Below are 22,337 nucleotides of genomic sequence, written 5' to 3'. Positions count from 1 at the left end.
TTAAATTTTAAACGAAAATAAAACAATGAGTTCTGCTTGTTACTGTAAGCGTATAATGTGCCCAACGGATCGAAAAGCTGAATTATTTCATCAAGTAGCGCTCTCAGCACTCAACGGCAATGCGCGATTTTATTTTGTTTATCAACGGAGGAAAGAAACATGAACGGAGGTGCTATAGGGTAGGTAGGTAACGCGCTTTCTTGTGGGTCAAGTAACGTACGATAGGCGTGACTTAAACAATCAGTTACTTTAAACTAACCAGGCGTTCGGGTTTCTTGATGTCAATTGATCTCGATTGACTGGTAGTTTCGTTTAAAACAGCCTATTTTGCTGTTTTTAAAGAAGCTGTCATACACCAGCCGTAGGGCAGTCATAGGGCAGAGCCAATAAAGCCAATTTTGCGATATGACACCTCCAGTAGTCATTTTGCTCTCTATATTTTCTCACAAATAACACGAAAAAATACAAAAATTTTAACGAACAAACAAAGGAAAGGAAGAAAAACAGGAGGACGAGTGCAAATCGTACCCGGACACGAAGAGTTCCGTGCTGTTATTAATATCGAGCAAAAAATGGCAAAAAAATGTTATAATATTTATTTTATTCTGTCTGCAGCATTTGTTGTTATAGCGTCAATAAAAATGCTTCATCTGTGGAAATTCTTTCTAGAAATCATGGTTCATAAAATACAATCTGGTTCTAGATGCACAAACGGTTGGACAGAAAAGCCTAAGTAATAGGGTCCATTCCCATTAATGGGACATCATCAAACTGATCATGACTCCTCCCGCTGTGGGTGCAGCGTGAGGGAGTGTCAGACTCTTACTGACTAAAGCTCACTACGTTCCTTTATGTACCAGGGCTGCGGTAACCTAAGTAATAGGGTCCTTTGTTAACCTTTTCGGTGTCAACCAAAAAAAGATAAACATAAAAAAGAGCACTTGATATGTTATTGTTTAAAACTCTTCAAAGCTTATAACTACTAGAGAATTATGAAAAGTGCAAAACTTTACATAGTTACCGTTCTTTGCCTTGTGACAACAGTTTCGTGATAAAATAATCTTTCAGAAAAACTTTGTATTCACTTGAAAACTTTTAATGAAATAAATAAATCTTTATTACGAGAATAAATTGTCTTCATAAATTTAGTTTTTCTAAAGTTCGAGTAGCATTTTGTGTTTTGTGCAGTATGTGGCATAAACGTAAATAATATTTTAGACTGTAGGATTAACCAAGGTTTTTGAACTTTAAAATAGAAATGTAAATTCTTACAAACAAAACAAAAAGCTTTCACTGTAAAATCACTAATTTAAGTTCATTTAATTTTAAAGATAGTTAACATTCATCATTGTAGAAAAGGCAATATGTATCTACTTCATAATCTAAAACTTTTATCCAAATCATTTTACGTGCACAGCACAGCAATATGTATGTAGGTTGAAAAAAAATCTAAACTTACATAATATAGAGTATTTTTTTTTGTAAAGGCATCTAAAACGATTTGAAAAAGTATTTCACTGTTTGAAAACTATGCTCTTCCCGGGTAACATAGGATATATTTTATCCATGTACTAGCAGTAGTTCTGACGGGACGCGAGTGATACATGATGGCTAATATTTTAGAAGCTGGACTTTAAATTAAGCTACCCTACATCTTTATTACTTGTCTTTTCAGTTGGTACCTACGATTTGTCTGTCTGTGCCACTTACGTTAATTAGCAGGAAGCTTAGTACAAAGTTAGCAAGTAGTACGGAGACTTTACTAGCTGAAGTGTTAGTTAGTTGGTGGTATTGATGTTGAAGCAAGATTCTACCGGTTTGCGGCACTGTGACGCCCACAAATGTTTCTTCTGGTCTACTCACTTTAGTATCAAATTGCGTGTGAAGATTTTTAAAATGTTTGTGAAACTGCAACTTTTTTGCGTGAACATATAATTATATACAGCCAGCAGTTCAACCTATCCGAAACTTTATAATTTTACCAGTCGAAAATTTACTTTCCACTATTATGATAAGATTGAAAATCTATTGAAAAAATTTAACAGATCGAGGTTCATGCGCTGTCCTCACAGATTGCTTTTTGTTTGGTGAAATCTCGCCATTGGACTAACTTAGTTAAAAGTTCCGCAGAAAAACTAGTTTATGTTCTTCTTAGATCTTTGTTTCTTTAATTCAAACTTGATTGGGATTCATTTGATGGATAGCAGTAAAACTTTTGATCTAGACTTTGTCTTTTTCTATGAATATTACTTGACTAACTTTGACAGTTCTCTGAGACTGACTTTTTCAAAACTTATTTTCTGAAGAATGAAGTATAAAATTATTGGTGTATTTTCAAAATGGTTTCACCCGTTGTGTATCGTAGTGCAGATATACACGAAACACAATTGTTTTATCAACAATAGATGTTTTATAATTAGCGGCATACAAGCAGTTAATCCAATCATATCCATAAAACATCATCTTTCACTCGCTATGTTAAGACACAATTGTACGTGAACATGAACAAAAAAGCAGCAAATCCCCAGTAATTTCGACACATAAAATTTCTAAAAGAAAGCGCAATAAACGCCCGATTGAGGAAGTAAAAGCTATGCAATAAAAGGTCCATATTGCCTTTGTCGACAATATTCCCGGCAGATAATAGCACCTTTAGAGTAGCAAACTGCACACTTTTAGTCGGCCGATAGTTTGATTGGGCCCCTAAAAGGGGTGCGGTGATGTATGGGAGTGCGTATTTAAGAACGATCAGGTATTTGACTGGGGAGTCATGATCAGTTTGATGATTTGGTATCGCATCGACTGAATTCACGATTTTATTTAGGTAAACAAAAATAAAAACCAGCCAAGTACGAGTCAGACTCGCGCACGTAGGGTTCCGTACCATCCAAACTAATATTCTATATATATTTATGGTTAACGAGCAAAAGTGAGCTAAATAATCACGTTTGTTGTATGGGAACTCCCCGAAATATTTATTTTATTCTAGTTTTCAGAAATACATCATCTGTGAAAATTTCAACTCTCTAACTATCACGGTTCATGAGATACAGCCTGGTGACAGACGGACGGACGGGCGGGCGGACGGACGGACAGAGGAGCGAAAACAATGTGGTCCCGTTTTACCCTTTGGGTACGGAACCCTAAAAAACCGGCCAAGTGCGAGTCGGACTCGTGCACGAAGGGTTCCGTAAATTACAGTTAAATCAACCTATCTCAAAAACTATAAGAGATACTTTGATCAAACCAAAAATCGTTGAAAGAGTTAATTAGCATGCATCACCTCTATTTTTTTTAGAATTTTATACCCCGTAGTTATAAAAATAGAGGGGGGGGGACATACTTTTTACGACTTTGAGAGCTGATATCTCAAAAACCGTTCACTTTAAGAAAAATGTTTTTTAGAAAACTTTATATCATTTTAAAAGACCTTTCCATTGATACCCCACACGGGTATGTACATCGAAAAAAAAAATTTCATCCCTCAGTTACATGTATGGCCGGCCCCACCCCCAATTCTTTTTTTTACTATTTAGTGTCATATTTTTGTAGCGGTTCATACAACACATATTCCCATCAAATTTCATCACTGTAGTACTTATAGTTTCCGAGTAAATCGGCTGTGACAGACGGACAGACGGACAGACGGACAGACGGACATGACGAAACTATAAGGGTTCCGTTTTTGCCATTTTGGCTACGGAACCCTAAAAAGTAGCCATCGAGCCAATTGTCAGCAGACTGGTTAATCGACAGTGTGTGGGTAGATAGGGTTATTGTGAAAAAGCCTTTCAATACCATTTCCGATTTAGTTCGTATAAAATAATCGTCCGAATAGGCATGATGACAGTAATCAAAAATCATTAAAATAATATATTTATTAAATTAAACTTGAAGCTTGGAATATAAAACGCGCATTGTTTTCTTTATTAATAATGTGATTAATATGTATTTTTATAAAATAAAATTACGAAATAAGGCAATCCGCCATGATATCTTGAACACCAATCAGAGCTCGTGACGTCATTTCTCAAAACAACTCGCGCGAAAGCGCGCGAACGTCACATTTCGTTATTGTGAACTTCCACTGCGATCTTTGTTTTTATTTAATTAATTGTGTATAACACGAGTTATGGAGCCCGGATTTATCAAGGCAAACAGCGCTAATTTGCCTAGAATTGATATCATAATGCTGGGAGAGTTTTTGGCATCAAATAAAGATTTTTGTTCAGCTGAATTTAGAAATGTTAAAACTTCCATGTAAGTATACTAGTTTAATTAAAAAAAACTTCCATGTAAGTGTATTAGTTTAATTAAAAAAACTTCTATGTTAGAATCTAGAGAACTATGTAATAACTTACATCAAAGTGATCTTCACAAAAATAAAGTTGTACCCTGGGCAATATTGCTTTTGAATCTCGCCTTGCAAGTTTAAGCCACTTGTTTCGTATTTTTTTATTGTGAGGAACATACACAAATAACTTATCAGGAGTTGTTTTGGATGTGTTCTTACACTGGGGGACCCCACAACACCTATGCACTTTTGAATTCATATTTAATAACACAAAAAAACTTAATTATTGCACGAGCGTTGTTTACTTGCGTCTTGTAATTTCAGTCGTGACGTCACAAGTGACGACATGACACTGACAAGCGTTTTCGCGCCGGATTCAAAGTGGACAGAGAAAAATGCAATTATTTGATAAAAAAACTTCGCATTTTCTTAAAATTAATAATTTTTCATATAAAATAGACGTATACCTACATCATACAAAGGTATTTAAAAATTTGTCATCATGCCTATTGTGAAAAAAGACAAAAGTTTGGCATTGCGAATTTCTTTCATGAACTGAAATAGAATTTTCCGAGTGATTTGATTGTTGAATTTTTATTTTTAGTGTTCCGTTTATTGTTGTTATTGATTCCGTTTTATGAGGGTTCCTAAGTGTTGAAAAACTAAACACTAGCAGCCTTAGTACAAAAACTTAACATCTGTTAAAAAAGTTTGGCTGCAAAACGGACGTTATTTCAACGTCATAATCTGTCATATTTTTAGACAAGTGTTCCACAGACGTTTTAAAGTTTTTGTGGTACGATGGTAGATGTTTCCCATATTCACCTATGTGTCTCATAGGAATGTCTTCACATACCTGGATAAAATAACCAAAGAAAGTGTAGCTTCCAAAAACTGAAATTAGCACAAAAGCCTCGATAGCACAAACAAAATATGTTTTCCCTCTTTTCGCATGAATGAAAACAAATCATAATTTTATGAAAAACCATAAAATGCACTCAAAACAACTTGAGCACTAAAATCTTAATTGAACTAAAACGTTTTTGATGTTAATTTTATTTAAGTGCAAGTTAACGTTGATATTTTGGATTTTAAGCGTAAAACATTCATTGCCACTAAACAAAAGTAGTACTTTAAGGATGCCTATTAAAAACCTATAAAATGTTTATTAAGCTTTTAAATGAGAGTAACACAGCAAATTACTCGACTTTTCGTAAGTATCAGAACTATGATCTTCCTAACTTAATATAAATGCAAATGTTACATTGTTTGTCAATCTATTAACTGCTTGTATGACGCTAATTATAAAACTCAAGGAGACTGTCCAGTACTATGTAAACAGAAAGACACCAGTTTATGCTTGTTTCCTACAAGAAGGCATTCGACCTTGTGTCCTACAAGAAGCTATGGGAAAAATTGGATGGGGAGACATCTTGTGAGCAAGAGATTGTAACTATATTAAAGTATTGGTACAATAGGCAAACTAATATTGTAAGGTGGGCTGGGGCATCATCAGATGTGTATAGGTTGGATTGTGGTGTGAGGCAGGGTGGCTTGACCTCACCGCGCCTCTTCAACCTGTACATGAATGGTCTTATTGGCGAACTCAGCAGCACTGGCGTCGGGTGTCATATTGATGGAGTTAGTATTAATAACATTAGTTATGCGGACGACATGATGCTGCTGAGTCCTTCAATTTCAGCATTGAAAAGGTTACTCCGAATTTGTGAGACGTATGCGGAGGGTCATGGACTGAGATACAACTCAAGAAAAAGTGAGATACTTGTATTTAAAGCCGGTAATAAAAGTTATACCCCAGTACCTATCACCCTAAGTGGTAGCGAGTTGAAGCAGGTGTCTCACTTTAAATATCTTGGTCACTGGGTCTCAGAGGACTTGAAAGATGACAGAGACATGGAGAGGGAACGTAGGGCGCTGGCGGTCTGAAGCAATATGTTGGCCCGCAGGTTCAGACGATGCAGTGACGCTGTTAAGGTGACGCTTTTTAAAGCTTATTGCCAGTCGATGTATACGTGTTCCTTGTGGGTTAACTATACGCGGACGACGTACAGCGCCCTGCGTGTACAATACAACAACGCCTTCAGGGTACTGTTGGGGTTGCCCCGGTATTGTAGTGCCTCGGGCATGTTCGCAGACGCGCACTCTGACGGGTTTCATGCCATCATTAGAAAGTGATGCGCTTCTTTGTTACACCGAGTGCGAACCAGTTCTAATAGTATCCTGAACGTGTTGTAGATAGGTGGGATTCACCATTACTGAGGCATTGGATAAGCCTACATACTACTATGTGATTGTGTTGTGTTTTGTATGTATTTATCTGTGTTTTCTTGTATCGTTCATATGGACTTGTCCGAAATAAAGTTTTTATTATTATTATAAATGTATGTCTCTTCCAGACCTCGGGACTATAGAGTCCCGGATTTTTGGGAGGCGAACGTGGGGCCGAAGCCAACACGCTGAAGCCCTTTTGAGACAACTTTAATGAAATGGTGACACAAAACCGACGATTATCCCTGTATACACTATAGAAATGTACCCAAGGACAATCCCCGGTTCTGTGCTAAACTATTGCTAACTATGGATGAAAACTACTTGGGCTATTGGTATGGGATGCTAATGGACTAGGAATGGGGAAACTACGGGAACTATGGCACCTGCCGATGACAATGTATTAAATACATGTTAAAATGGCAGGTGGAGACTCGCCAACTCACTTACTGGGCCCCCGGGAATCAGTCACTGAAAAGCAACAAGAGGGCAACAGGGACATGAGCGGCTGAGAAGGGTGAGGATACCTCGGCGGACTTTAAACGCAGATCACGCGCTCCCTGTGGGTCCAGCATCACCGGCCCACTCGCCACTTACCACGAGGCACCTACCCTCCGAGCAGGACTAACCTTGCTCTAGCGACTCCACTCTGACCGGCCGATGAAGGCAAGCCAAGAGGCGGGAGACCTATCCCCCGTCATGCTTCACTCCGGCAGGCCGGAGATGGGGGACAGTATACTCTCCCTGGAGCACTCGGATATATAGCCCCTATTATTATTATTATTTATTGTAAACTAATAAAAAATGCGCTTCGGCATACAACGGGTTAATCTTTCACGTCAAAACAAGTAAGCCGATTGAGAGGAAAAATACAGTAATTCGAATACGGCTTAAGGCTAGGTTTTATCCCAATGCGAAAGTCAAAGTCAAATCATTTATTTCATTTAGGCCTTTACAAGCACTTATGAACGTCAAAAATATAACTAAGTTTGATTCTAGATGAGCTCTCAGAGTTGAATCCGTGAAAAACAGAAAAGTTAATTAGTGTACCTATGTGACAAAATCAGTATAGTTTTTGCTAGATTTTAATTCAAATACGGGACATTTATGACGAATTCCTGGAAAAAAGTTTTTGATGAGGTTTTCATTTCAAATTGTCCATTTGCCTATTGACAAAGTAACTTTTGTATTTTGTGTTTATTTCAGTTCTGCGAAAATGCGCTTTGAAAAGAGCGGATTAATTCATTTGTTTTTTCAGAGCCTAAACAATGGACATAATAGTGTGATCAGTTCGAACGATGATACCTAAATACGCGTGACAGATCTTTTTCCATGTGAAAAATGCTGCGTAAAAGCTAAAAATATTGTGAAAATGCTCTGTAAAAAACCGCTTGTATGAAAGTGTAAAAGTAAACGATTAGTAAAAGTAGTTTGGATCCTTAGGTATTTGTTCAATTAATAGGCACACAATTATCATTAAGCCCATAGTTTAGCCAAGCACTCTCGATTAATTATTGCTTGTTTAAACTACGGGCTTAACGATAATTGTAATTACCAATACTATTACAATTTTTCAAACAGCCGGTTTTACTATAAACTAGCAACCCGCCCCGACTTCATACGGGTGTAATGCTTGCATATAATGCATATTAAACTTTCTTTTTATTCACTCTATTTCAAAAAAATACTTCATCAAAATCCGTTGCGTGGTTTTGAAAATTAAGGGTACATATATTATTGAAATAGGGACAGAGAAAGCAACTTAGTTTTATTCTATGTAGTGATTACACAGTTTATCTGTTTGCTATATAACAAAAAAGTATTTATCCTAGGAGAATATTCTAGTACAACCTAGAATAAGTCTAAATAATACAAGTAGTAATACTACAACATTTCTGAGGATGTCAAACACAGTTCGCACTAAGTTACACTTATCTTGTAAGTGAAGGCTACTGAAGCTTTTATCTGCCGTATTTGTAGTACTTACGGCATTTCGTTTACACTTTATTTCTGGTGACAAAATGTTCTTGCTTTTATACCTAAATATTTATTATTTTTACATGTAGAATAATGTGTTTCGATTTTATTTCTAATTATATTGTTAATACCGTATGTCTGACTATAGCAGTTTGTATGTTTGTTGAGGTTGGATCAATTTTATAAACGCTAGGAACTTTATAAATATAGAGTTTTCTTTCTCTTGTTAGCATGGTAATTCTATGATCGCCTACGAGCATGTCCACTAGGCCAGAAATGGGGTATCGGTTTGCCAGAGTAACTGGATTGAAAAGGTCACTCTTAGCATTCAGACTGGAAGCTAACTTCCAAATAGTTTATAAAAGGCTAGACTGATGACAATGTGACTAGTACATAACAATAACATAATAATGACCTATGAATGTAGTGTAAATACTTTTTGAATTTTCTCACTTTATGATGGCTTCTAGCCAAATTGACCAATAGGTAATATGTGCCCCATAAATGTCTGTGAACGCACTTTAATGGTTATTACCCTCTTTTCCAGCTAGTAACGTGTGTATAGGAGAATGACACTGAAGGTCAAGGTCATAAAGCTTTAGTGCATTCTATTGATTTCCATGACGCTTAAAGATTTATTAGTCCTTTGAAGTTTAAGCGTTATTAGTGACACGCGAGCACTTATACTGATTGGCCTGTCATATCTATGTAATATTTATTAGATATCTATCTGGTGTATTGAAACAGATACAAAGACCTGACCTTTCTATTTTCTACCAGCTTATAAACTCAGCTTAACAAGACTATTTTTTGAATCTTTATTTTTATATCAAAACATAGTAATAGCATTTTTGTTGGATCATAACAAGAATTCGAGCAAAACTCAAACAAGAATCCCATTTCATATAAAAGAATAAAAAGTCAGCTTTCTAACTAATTTGTTGTAAAGAGAAATCCAATTAAAATGACCTTTACTTTTGATTACAAACCCTTTTCTCTGAGGTCTTTAATTTATAGAGCGTTGAGTGTAAGCATTTTATAGCTAAAAATATTTTTGACAGACACAGCCCCATTTAAAATTAGAATTCTGGTGAAACTATGAATGAAAACACTCGTGCTAAACTGAAATTGCATAACTCTTAGAGTACGAACACACTACAAACTTTTAGTCGGCCGATAGTTTGTTTGGGCTCATAAATCAATAGAAGATGATCGGTAGGACGCACATTACAAAGATCAGGTATTTATCAGATAAATATCTGACCATATCGCTTAGGTAAATATCAGAGTGCGACTGAAAACTTTCACTATGATCAAGATTTTCTTTAATTATTATTTTTGACGTGATAACCTCTTTACAATCGTTTTAGTCGGGTGACATGTTCAGAAACTTGTGTCACACCAAAACCTCACGAGCGCGATCGCAGGTATAACGAGAGAGAGACGGACCGATCTCCCGTCTCATCTCGAGCGCTGCCAGTCATTCCGTGAAACTTGTCACGCGGAATCCTCACGAGCGGAGGCTGGCATAGCGTTCGAGTGAGTGGACCGATCTTCCGTCTCTCTCACTCTAGCGGCATACAAACGAATGGAGATTTTTACACCCGAAATTTATCATCAAAAGTGTGAATAAAACGATAGATGTAATTTAAAATTGTTATCTTCATTAATTCCTTACTTCCCAAAAACTTATATCACCAATAAGACGTTATCACGTAAACATCTCGATCGTAAACCTACTTTACAAACAACCAATTTTTTTGACAACCATTGGGTCAATTTTCGGCCGACTGTTTAGTTTGCAGTGTGCGGGCACTCTTATTCTGATCTACACTATTTTTAAACCCGCATGTCTGAATTGGGTACGAAAATAAACAATCCTTTTATAACAGAGATATATTTTTATGATACTTCCAGAGAAAAACTTTTTCAATCCAATCATAGCGGATTTAAAGTTTCTGAGAATACAGCTATAGTTTTGGGTTGATTGTTTTTTTTTTTTTCATTTTCGTTTCATTCGTTTTATATTGGCACCATCGAACACATTTTGGTATTTCAATATTTAATTTACATAGATACCTATTACCTATTTACATGCGAATATCAATGACATAATCCGTCGCGCTCTTGTTGCCGTCGGCGTTCCAGCCATATTAGAACCCAGTGGTCTGGCACGCGACGATGGCAAGAGACCAGACGGTATGTCGTTGTTCCCGTGGAAGATGGGTAGGTCTTTAGTATGGGACGCGACCTGTGTCGATACTCTTGTACCATCTCACCTTCCTAGCTCGGCGCGATGTGCTGGTTCCGCTGCTGCGGCTGCAGAGGACCTCAAACGGCGCAAATATAGTAGGAGTACCCACCAGGGTAACTATACCTTTGAGCCGTTTGGGGTTGAAACCCTCGGGCCGTGGGGTCCAAGTACTCATCTCTTATATAAGGATATCGGTAAGCGACTTGCTGACACTTCAGGTGACCCAGGGGCTGGTTTTTATTTTGGCCAAAAAGTAAGCATTGCCATCCAACGTGGCAATGCTGCCAGCCTCTTGGGTACACTCCCGGTGGGCAGCGATGAGGAGTTTTTTGATGCAATTTTTTAAACATTTATATTTATAGTAAGTGTATATATTAGGTAATAAGTTAGTTGTATGTTGTATATATATTGTGCATTTATTTGTCTTTCAACATATTATTTATATTTTTAAATATTAGATTACAAAAAAAAAATAAAAAAAACATTTAAAAATATAAAAAATAGATGGCCACCGATATCGGGCACAGGGTCCAAGGTACCGGTGGTTAGGGTCCCAGAGACAGAAACCTCCTCACAATACGCGCCGTATCAAGGAGTACTGCCTTCTGAATCAATCCCTTGATCCAGCCGCCCAACGAGAGCCTCCTGAGGTGTTGGTCGAGGCTCTTGGCTATTAGACCATTGGCCGTAATGACAATCGGCACAATAACAGCCGTGTCGACATCCCACATGGCGACAACCTCGTGCGCTAAGTCAATATATTTTATTTGTTTCTCTTTCTCAGCTTTCACTAGGTTCTCGTCATGCGGGACGGTGACATCGACTATCATCGCGCGGCGCGCTAATCGATCTATCACCACTATATCAGGCTTATTGGCTGCAATAGTCCTGTCAGTGATGATAGATCGATCCCAGTACAACGTGATATGGTCCTTTTCGAGAACTGGGTCGGGCGCATACCTGTCGTACGGTACCTCAAGATCTACAAGTTTGTATTGCAGAGCAAGCTGCTGGTGGATGATCTTGGCCACTTGGTTATGCCTGTGCAAATATTCACCGTTAGCCAAACGAGAACAACCAGATATAGTATATATATTTATTATTAAGATATTGTCTATTTGTAACTGATTTTGAAATAAAAATCTAACTTTACAGAAAATACACATACAATAAATATTTACAAAAAAAATTAAAGACATACATTAAAAAAAACTTAAATTAAAAAAGCGTAAAAAAATTGTCCCCATCTCTGTCGGCTGAGAGCATGCCCAAGAGGCTGGCAACATTACCTCGTTGGATCGCCATGCTAATCGTTTATCCGAGCTAATAGCCAGCCTTTTGATCACAAGAAACGTTAACCAGCCGCCTGGATAGACCTTTAAAATAAGGTGTGGGCATTCGGGCCCCATGACCCGACCGAGGGTTTCAACCCCAAACGATTTGAAACTAACTGCTTTGTTTAGTACAAAATTATATACAGTGGTCGGCTCTGCTTTCAAGTACCATGTTTATAGAGCCTTCGGCTGTATCTTGTCTTGTATTACTTGTAGACGATTTAGTAGACTTCTATCTGGCTTTAACGATTTAGTTCTATAAATGACAACCAGAACATGGATCACTTACCGCAAACACAGGCTCAATGAAGCATCTAGCTTTATTGTGGATTTTTAATGAAAGGTTACCCGAGAACTCACCAAAGTTTTTTGTCTTTGATAAAACAAAAAGCAATTTTTAGCAATACGAAGAAATGGTCTAGAACTTACTAAATACAAGAGAAAAAAAAATCTGGCTCCCGCTGGCTCCGTTTTGAGTATGCATAATTTTGTCTCTTCTTGGTGTCAGAAAAAATATGTAAATTGTGACTCGAATAATGTATTTAGACCTATTAAATTGTATGTGTCACGATTTCTGACTGGACAGTTATAGAATTACGCCTTTTTCCAAAAACAAAAATATTTCCAAGTTCTAAAGCCAATCTTCTTTCCAGATCTACCTATTCTACCCCGACGAGCTGTACCAGTACATAGGGCCTAAGGGGGTGGTCTCACTCCAACTCCTGGCCTACTGCTCCTCATGCTGCAATCCCATCACCTACTGCTTCATGAATAGGAAGTTCAAGCAGGCCTTCATCAGCTTGATTAAGAGTTCCAGGATATTTGGGTAAGGGAATTTGAAATATTTGTTCTTACCTTCAAAGTTTATTTGAAGTTACTTAAGTTTGAGTTTTGCTTAAAAGTTTTTTGTTGCGGTTTATGAAAGTGTGATAGAGATAGAATATAATTTGAGCGTTTTTTAAGTGTCTCACAATTGTGCATTATCTAAGAATGTTCTTTGAGTTTGACTTTAAAACTACGGTTGTGATTGTAAGTCCACTTACGAAGGCTAAGCCATTGACATCTTTAGATCATAATTGGATCGTTGGTGTCTGAAATAAAGTGAAAATAGGTATATATATATTATAAATCTTAATTGTTTGTTTTAGTTGTAAAAATAGTCAGATGAAGATCAATAAGTTTTAGGCTAAAAGCAATATATGCAGCGTTGATGCAATAATTATTCAATTTGCAACCGACCCAAATTCAACGATAGTTGTTATAAATATAAATAATCTGCTAATTATCTGAAAATTACATACATTTATCAGTAAGTCATACTCAATTTCAGTTGTTAATAATAACCTTATTATGAGAACTCAAACGCACAACGTATAACTTAAACGTACAACGTAGTGCTAAAATGTAATTGAGTGTAATTTACACACTCGTGCATGTAAATTGGAACAAAATGCACTTGTACTTGGTTCCTCTCTCGCTGGAATCGTGAATGTGTTTAACGTTGTAAAAAGTTTTTTGAATATTTTAATGTAGTTGTTTTGTTCTTTTTGTTGTCGTTTTTATGTCAAAAGTTACTACCGATGAAGATGAAGATGAAGTCCCTTGGTTATCGAATTTGAAAGTATGATTTACTTTTTCGATTTTGAATATCTTAGCATCTGAATAATAGTTTTACAAAAAGTAAGTTAATTCAAAAAGGTGAAGGAAATCTTCGTAATATTTATTAATTACGATCGATTTTACTGTCAGTGAGATACAGGAAGCAATGGCTCTATGCCAACTTGATGTGCACTATTCTTATTAAAAAATATTAATTACTCGTAGCAGCGTTTCTTGTTTGCAAACGTATGACGTTCTTGAAGTTCAAACGCATTCAAAGTATAAAGCATAAATGTTGAACTCGAAGCTTCTTTCATGAAAAGGCAAACACGACCTACATTGTCGAGAATGTAACAGTGTTCAGGACTTTCCAAGAAACGTGTAATATTCGGTCTTTAAAACGAGCAATGATGTCATCTCAGTTTTGTTCATAACTCCTTCGTAGAAATCTTTATTAATTGCAAGCTAAGTCTTTCAAAATATTAATATGTATTTTCTCTATTGAAAAAGATTTTAAAATAAAATTATTGTTTTTTAATAGTTCGTGTCATTTGAACATTGTACGACATCACATCGACCTACCTCAATATGTCAAAGATGATGGATCAAAATTGCCCCACGTCCTATAACAATGTGACGTATCTCAAAAAAAAGATAAAAATGTTTAAAAAAAATATGGCATACTCTCTAATTCATTTTTTTACACCTTCATACGAAAAAAATGCTTTAAAAATTGTTCAGGCGCTGTTATGAAAACGTCGTTCATAGAACTATTAATGGACTATTTTATTAAATTGTTTTTTTGTTTGATAGAGTATACCTCACAGGTGGTCCCATAATCATCAGCTCAGGATCTGATGATGGAAACCCTGAGAAATTCAGGGCATTTTTTGAAAGTTGTAGGCATGCGCAGAATAAAAACTTCAACAAAAAAAAAAAAACTAAAAAAAAACTAAAACTTCAATAGATTTTCAACCTTATCACAATAGTGTAAGGTTAATAATCGATGGGTACTATTTGACAGATTCGGTTACAATGACCTGTTGGTGTCTACCGGTACAAAAGTGACGGTAGTGCGGTTAATATTTTTTGTAGACCGTAGCTCTCGTAGCAAACTACTACGCCGTAGCTGCGTAGTAAAACACATTTTCAATTTTCATTTTGCATAATCCATAATGCGGATTCACTCCATTATGTCCTATATAATTTAAACTAACATTTATATTTCCCTAGTTTATTTCTCTCACCAACTTTAGCTAACCAACTCTATTTCAAACTGGAAATGCAAATACATTTAGTTAATTAAATCTAGTGTATTCTGACCTGTCCCAGTGGGATTATATCATTGATATTTTGTATTATAAACGATCCCACTAGAACATTTCAATGCTACATTACATAAGTTAGAATATTATTTTGTTCTGCGAAAAATAATTCTGAAAATGGAATGTTATATTTTTAATTGGAATATTCCACGTCAGAGGGCGACTTGACATTACAAAACTCTGACATCATGGTTTGCTAGATGATTAAAACCTTGCTCACTGGATAAGAAGAAGAAAAATTGGAGTTTAATAAGTATTTAAAGACTTTCCTAGAAATTGAGGTGCGGCTTAGGTGTCTAAGAATTAATAACAAAAGAGGTTGCTCGTTAAACTTAACGGTTACGGTGTTTTCTTGGAACTAGGAACAAGTTAGAGCTTTTTTTTTACAGAAATAAAGAGTACAGATATACATAAACCGTCTTACCACAAAAACTTTTAAACGTCAGTTTATGCCTTGTCTAAAAAAATGTCAAATTATGACGTTGACATACGGTTCATTTTGCAGCCAAAATTTTATTAGACAAGTGTAAAACAGGGGTTAAAGTTTTTGTAGTAAGGCCAATAATGTTTCGCCATTGAGTTAAAAACCTGTTTTAAAGAGTTCTTTATTTTGGTTTTATTATACGTTGTTTTTAACAAAAACAATCCTGAAAGACTATGTATATAAAAAATATAATTACCGAATAAATTACCGATTGAGGATATTAAATGAGAGGGGTTTACATAGCCATAACATAATTGTGTAAGTTAACATATCAGAAGCTTAAAACTACATTAAAAATAAAAAAAATACAGTGCAAGAAAATATACGCAAAGAAACTCAAGAGAGCAGTTTATATAGTTACATAATATACATGGTTCTAGCTCCGTTTGATCCCACTGTGCACATAAAATACTTCAATAGCTCAGCTTTGAGACTGTTTTGTGTGACTGAATCTCTTTTACTAGAAATATTTCAGTACTTAAGACCTTTGCAAGAGATATTTTCAATTATATGTACTTACAAAGGTTTTGCTTTGAGATGTTTTGTGTTTTTGTTGGGTTTCAATTTGCAATAGCTACTTATAAGATATCAGAATTTCAAGTTGTTTTTGAGATTTTATGTAAAAAATAAAGCACTCCACAAAACAAAATAAGTTCATTAACTTTATAATAGGCATCGGTATAGATTACCCGTCATTAAAGATTGAAATAATAATGATCTCATCTCTGTCTGAATTGTATATTCTGCTACAATATATGCCTAAATAAATCGGTTACACAGCATCTGTTGTAATCAATGTACCTATATTGAATTTTTACGTAAAACAAAAAGTATAATATTGCTCTTTAATACAAAGTCTATTTTTACGGCCAAAATAATATATTGTAGCGATCAATTTTGTGAATGAAATGTCACTTATATAATTCACTCTTTTATCTCCTATTACTTTCTTATTTGGCATTCAGGATTTACTTACCCGTTTATTTTTATACCTAAAAATATTTTATTTTACATACTATACTCAACCGTACTAGCTTCCAGTTCTACACTTATGCATTATTTTCTACTCCCAGTGTGCTCCAGGATACCAACTTATTACCGTACCTAATTGAATCTCATTCGGTTTAGCGTGTTTACATAACATACAAGCACAGTTAGTTTCAGTATAAGGATTTTACTATACATTGTATAATATTTGCGTTATGGTGAGTATAGACTACAACATTTTCTCGAGCATTTCTGTGGAATGTAACGTTCTAGCGAATGGTACAATACAGGCAAAAGCTCAGTCTCCAAAGCATTTCCATGTAATGTAACGTTTGCGCGAATGCTCGGCATTATGTTACGGGTAAATGCTCACAGTCTATGCGTCTTTCGTGCCTTTCCTTCCGCGTCACCCCGCAACCGCGCATCGCCCGCCCTTGGCTCGATGATACGTTACACCAATACGCTCGACGAAATGTTACACCAATATGCTCGTTGGTTTGTAACAAACAGGCGAGCGTGCTCGACGTTTTGTTCGTAAAAGGATGATACACTAGAAGATCTCATAGAGCGGCTCGTTCTTCTGTTACAAGTAAATGTTGTAGTCTATACTCACCCTTAAGCGGTGCAACTCTTATGCCCGGTTTCTGAAGTCTCTGGATATCTCTTCGTTAGTTATCGATTCGACAAAGTTATTGAATTGATAAACGCCGTTTAACTTTTGTTGCGTTTCCGAGCACCAAACTGCCAGATAAATAGTTAAGGAACCGATACGTACTTCCTTAATCTGTCGATTGATGGCTCTTTTACAAATGTACGTTAAAATTATATAAAAAACGCAATAAAAAGTTGTTCCAACTCAGACCATGTGCATTGAAGGAGCGCAACAGGAGGTAGAATAAGGGTGATGAATATCATCCAGATGTATTACGGTGTTTTTTTCAAACCGATATCTCTTAAATAAAACGACTTTCACGGATTTTACGTTCTTTTGCGATAAAATCCGTACAAATGATGTCTAATAATCACGTAAGTGTCAGAAATCAACATGTAAAACAATATCTTTTTCAATTTTTATGTAGTTAAACATTTCGATAGGATTTCTCCTGTCCCTTCTATTCCGTGACACTAATATGATATATTAGAAATTATTTTAAGCACTTCGAAGTCCGATTCTGACGAGCTTCTTGCATTCATATTATGTATATTTGTTGTTTGTATTTTTATAAGTAGGCATTTTAATATTAATTTTGTTCACTGGCTTCTTAAACTGACTCGACGCGATGGACGTAACCTAAAACGTGGTATTTTTTGTGACATCTAAACGTCAAACAAAGTTATGGGACAGATAAACGGCCAAATATGGGGAGTTAAGTTAAACGCCGTTTAAAATGAGTTTATCTTAAGACACGTAGCTCGGAAACGCATTCGAAGGAGTTATCGAACCAATAGCGCTGACGGATAGATAAACTCTCGTTAAGTGGACCTCAGAAACCGGGCATTAATCACATTTACATAATAATAAGAGTAGTGGTTAACAATTAGAAGTTAAGTTAAGTGAAGTTAAGGCGTTAAGTCCGCCTTTGTACAATGTTTTTTTTTTTGTAAAATGTGTGCAAAAAGTATAATAAATAAATAAATAAAATAAATAAAAAAGTTACGAATAAATGACAAAGCGAGTCACTGTACCTTAATGACAAAATGGCACTGTTTACAATACGCTTTACTACTTTGGTTAAGGAGTATTTTGCAGAATTACATAATTCAAGCTTCCTTTGTAGATTGATTTTCACTTGAACGCGTGGTCGTGTTCATGTGTAATGATATAAGCAGATTTCATAGAAGCCATTGCTATAATCAATCCGCTTCACCGACTAAGCGAATCAGTTTATTTATAACACGAACAATATATTACAAGGTACGAATATAGGTTACAAGCTACCTGTAGTTCAGGATTATGCCAATTTTACACATATTTTCACTGCAGTTTTCAAATTACAAAATATTACTGAAACCTATAACTAAGTTGACTTTTGATAACTTCAAGTCTTAGCTTCATAGTAACTACCAAATATACATATACAGAAAGTGCAAAACATATTTTATTGTACCTATACCATTATCATTCACAAACTAATCACAATGAAAACAGGGGACCTTTCAGAATATTAGCCCTTTCCATTCGTCCTTCAAAAGTCTGTCTTCTCTACTACGTGACTAATCTTTGTTCAGTAGCATAAGTTTTCAAAGAAGTCGTGCACACAGACAAGACAGTTCGCTCATATATTGTAAAGTTTGTGACTTAATTTAATTTTAAGTCGCAGATCACGTTTTAAATACAATTGAAATGTGAAATAATACTTGCATCAATGTACGAAATTTTAAAATAAAGCTCAAAAAGTTGATAAAGTATTAGTTACGAGATGAATGGTGTATTATTATTTATATCAATCAACCAACATAGTATTATTTTTTTCAATACATTCCACCAGCGGTTTGACCCGCATCTGTGGGGATTTTTCAACATATACGGTTAAAACGTAACTGGATAAATGGGTAACACTATGAAATTAGCGCGTTCAAACAAATAAAACAAATAATGATTACTATAGATTGAGCCATATATCAAAATCTTCTCGCATCAATAAACGGCACCTGTTTAGTATACCTAAACAAGAAAAAGAAAATGCGTACATTTATTTTGAAAAATTCGTCCAAGCCTTTCAATTGTCCTGTCTGTACAGCCAGTAGATACTTGAAATGCAAAGACACGTAGGTTTTGATCCCAATGTGACGTACCGCGACATTTAACTGAAAGAAATTTCATTTTCAAAGACACGTAAAACGTGCTACATTTTGTATTCAGTCTGAATTTTAAACGTGCCTACAGTTTGGGAATATTTTACAGGTGTTTAATCAATGGCCTTGGCAGGTAAATTAATTAGTAATTATCTGCCAAGGCCATTGGCTATTCCCTGTGGTTCTAACAATTTTGATGACTTCTAGATATTTTTTTTAATTCTGTTAGACTGCCTGTATTTTTCCTAAAATCATTCAAAACGTGCTGATTTTAACTTTATTTTAAATTAATACTTTTGGATTTTTATCGACCACATATCGCCTTTTAAGGATAATATAATAACAATAAGTACATTGATTGTTGCATCTTTCAGGATTTTGTACTAGAACAAAGTCTTAACTTTATGAATTTTGGCTAAGTGAATTTATGAAAATCGATCTCAGTGGCGTGCACTTGGAGAGACCTATGCCTTATTGCAGTGGACTGCGATAGGCTGATGATGATGATGATGAGTTTATGACTCCTTTATAATTAAATTGGCGGCATATTAAACGTGCTTCTTTATTTCAGCGCCTGTTTTCCTGAGAAATCGGAATGTAAGCAAGCTACTCCTCCTCCGGTGAGCTCAAGCCAGGATGCTACTGCCTGTGTCATAAGGGGCAGCCACACTGGACGCACAGGTATTTATTTTATATTAGATCGAATAAGTCCTTATGGGTATTTTGTACATTCCGCCAAAAATTGTTTTAGATTTTTGCTTAAAGGTAAATGTTTGCATAAAGAAAGAATCACATCGGTACCATAAAAGCTACTTTTGGTCGTGTCGATGTCAGACTTTTTGTTTGTCTGTTCTGTGTATTAGAAACTAATTATCACGAAGGGTGATATTTTAGGGGAAGCTTAGACTCCTTCTTATTCTGCTAATATAATGATTTACTTATAAATGCACTACATAAACAGCACAGCGGGTAACAACTAATATTAAACTTGTCACTAAAATATTAATATCAAAATCACAATATCATAAACGTTTAACAATATCAGAACCGTTTAACTAAAATAGACAAAAGACGTCACAAAAATGTATGAGTTTCCAGTAAATTGCCTTCAGCCAGATGAAAGGTAAGCGATTTATTTATAGACGATTAAAGTTTTCAGATAGACAGAATAGGCAAGGGTTAAATATAGCTAACCCACGGAGGAAGGAAAGATAGCGGAGATGGTAAAAGGAATGTAGGTCAGGCGCCTTCTTGTAGGTCACGGTAACGTACGATGGGCGTAAGCAGTTACTAAGACTAAGGCATTCAGGTTTCTTTGTGAAATGAAAAACAATCTGTCAAAGATTGGTCTTGATTGATTGGTCGTTTATTCTGAAAATAATTGGCGGGTTCCATTTAAGGCGCGTAAGGGTGGAGCTTGTAACGGTTTGGTAGCCTTTCATTTATATTCGGCAGTACAAAGTTTTCAAAGTTTTTTTATAACCAGCTTAGAAAATGAGACAACTTATAAACGTGTAATAATAAACCCCCTTACTTATAAAATCTCTAATCACCTTCTAAGCAACATTTTAACTAATCACTACTTAAAGTCTTAAGTAGTGATTAAATGTTAGTTAAGACACGCTTAAGCAAGGTTTATAAGTAAGAATTTTCTTAAACAGCCCTTAAGTATTACTTATATTTAATTCACGTTTATAAGTAAAGGGGAAAGTCATTATCACGTCATTTTGCGTGTCGTCGATGCTCAATATATCATAGATATGTTTATTGATTTTCGTTTATATTCCAATAAGGAGAATATCGATAGTAGTTTTACAGCGGAAATGTCTGTCCTAGACTTCCCGCCGCGTATGGGTAAAATAACAACTTACCTTATCTTTACTCGTTCAAGAGATGTTTACACTTTAATGACCGTTAAGGTGCCACTTAACTTCAAATTAACTTTTTTGAAAGATCTCATCATGTCGGGCTGCTCAGTATCACTATTTAATGTAAACGTATACACACAAAGGTACGTAAAAGTAAGTCTATTAATACTACGATGATGATAGCGCAATAGTCACCGTGTCGGACTGCCGAACCTGAGGTCCCGGGTTCGATTCCCGGTATGGTCGACATTTTTCTGATGAGCTTGCTTGTTGAAGAACCACGGCGTTCGAAAAATACTCGTATGTATATAATATATATTTAGCTATGTGTAATTTATTAGTTGTGTTAGAACCCATTACTTTCAATGGGGCTAACCAACCGAGTGTGAAAACGTGTCCCGAGCTTAAAATAAGTTTTCCTGATGTGTCTATTAAATTTTACAACAGCGGCGTACCGTGTAGTTTTTAAGCTCTGACTACTTCATACGGGCACTAATGTAAAAGTTATGTAAGGTAGCTAACTTTTGGGTGTGAAGCGGCAGTGTGTATATATTGGCAAGTTCTGAACGAATTGTCGGTAAAGTACCGAGGACTGGGTAGAATCGACGCCGTAATGGACTTATGGCAACTTACGTATGCTTTACAAAAAACTCTCTGCCTCTTTTCAATACATAGTTTGCAAGTCAATAAGCTATAAAGGCAAAAGTCGTTATTATTATTCTTTAGAGGTCTTTCAACGATAGAATGGCAAGTCACTTATGGCTATCAAAAATGTCAAATGAACGATACTAAATCCTTTTATCTATTGTGTGCTCTATAAATAAAATTGATTATTTTTCCGACCCAAATATCGACCAATAGAATTGCACCATTCGACGTCACGTGGTACAACCTACATGGTATTATACTGAAAATTTTTTGAATATTTTCTCTGGTCGTTGCTACGTCAAACTGACAGGTTGTGGCCGACATTTGGGACGGAAAAATAATCTCCCGAATACCACACGAGCTTCATAATTATCTGGCATTTCCCTCAAGGTTCCCTGCAAACAAATAAAGTCGTCAAGTTTTTCAGGAAAAATCACTCGCGCTTCGCGCTCGTTATTTTTTAACCTGAAAAACTTGACTCC

The 22,337-nt window shown here is 35.7% G+C and overlaps 1 protein-coding gene across 1 annotated transcript in view; it reads left to right on the top strand.

The window, feature by feature from the left end:
- Positions 1-22,337, top strand: part of LOC124632518 (gastrin/cholecystokinin type B receptor-like) — a 130,835-nt gene that overhangs the window by 90,115 nt on the left and 18,383 nt on the right. Inside the window, exons 8-9 of the mRNA XM_047167376.1 lie at positions 12,802-12,974; positions 19,911-20,020. Of these exons, the coding sequence (XP_047023332.1) occupies positions 12,802-12,974; positions 19,911-20,020 (283 nt within the window). The remainder of the gene's footprint in view (positions 1-12,801; positions 12,975-19,910; positions 20,021-22,337) is intronic.

The sequence above is a fragment of the Helicoverpa zea genome, chromosome 8, assembly GCF_022581195.2.
Source record: "Helicoverpa zea isolate HzStark_Cry1AcR chromosome 8, ilHelZeax1.1, whole genome shotgun sequence".
Classification (NCBI taxonomy): domain Eukaryota; kingdom Metazoa; phylum Arthropoda; class Insecta; order Lepidoptera; family Noctuidae; genus Helicoverpa; species Helicoverpa zea.
Note: the sequence above shows the minus strand (reverse complement) of the source record. Positions and strands in the feature narration are given on the sequence as shown.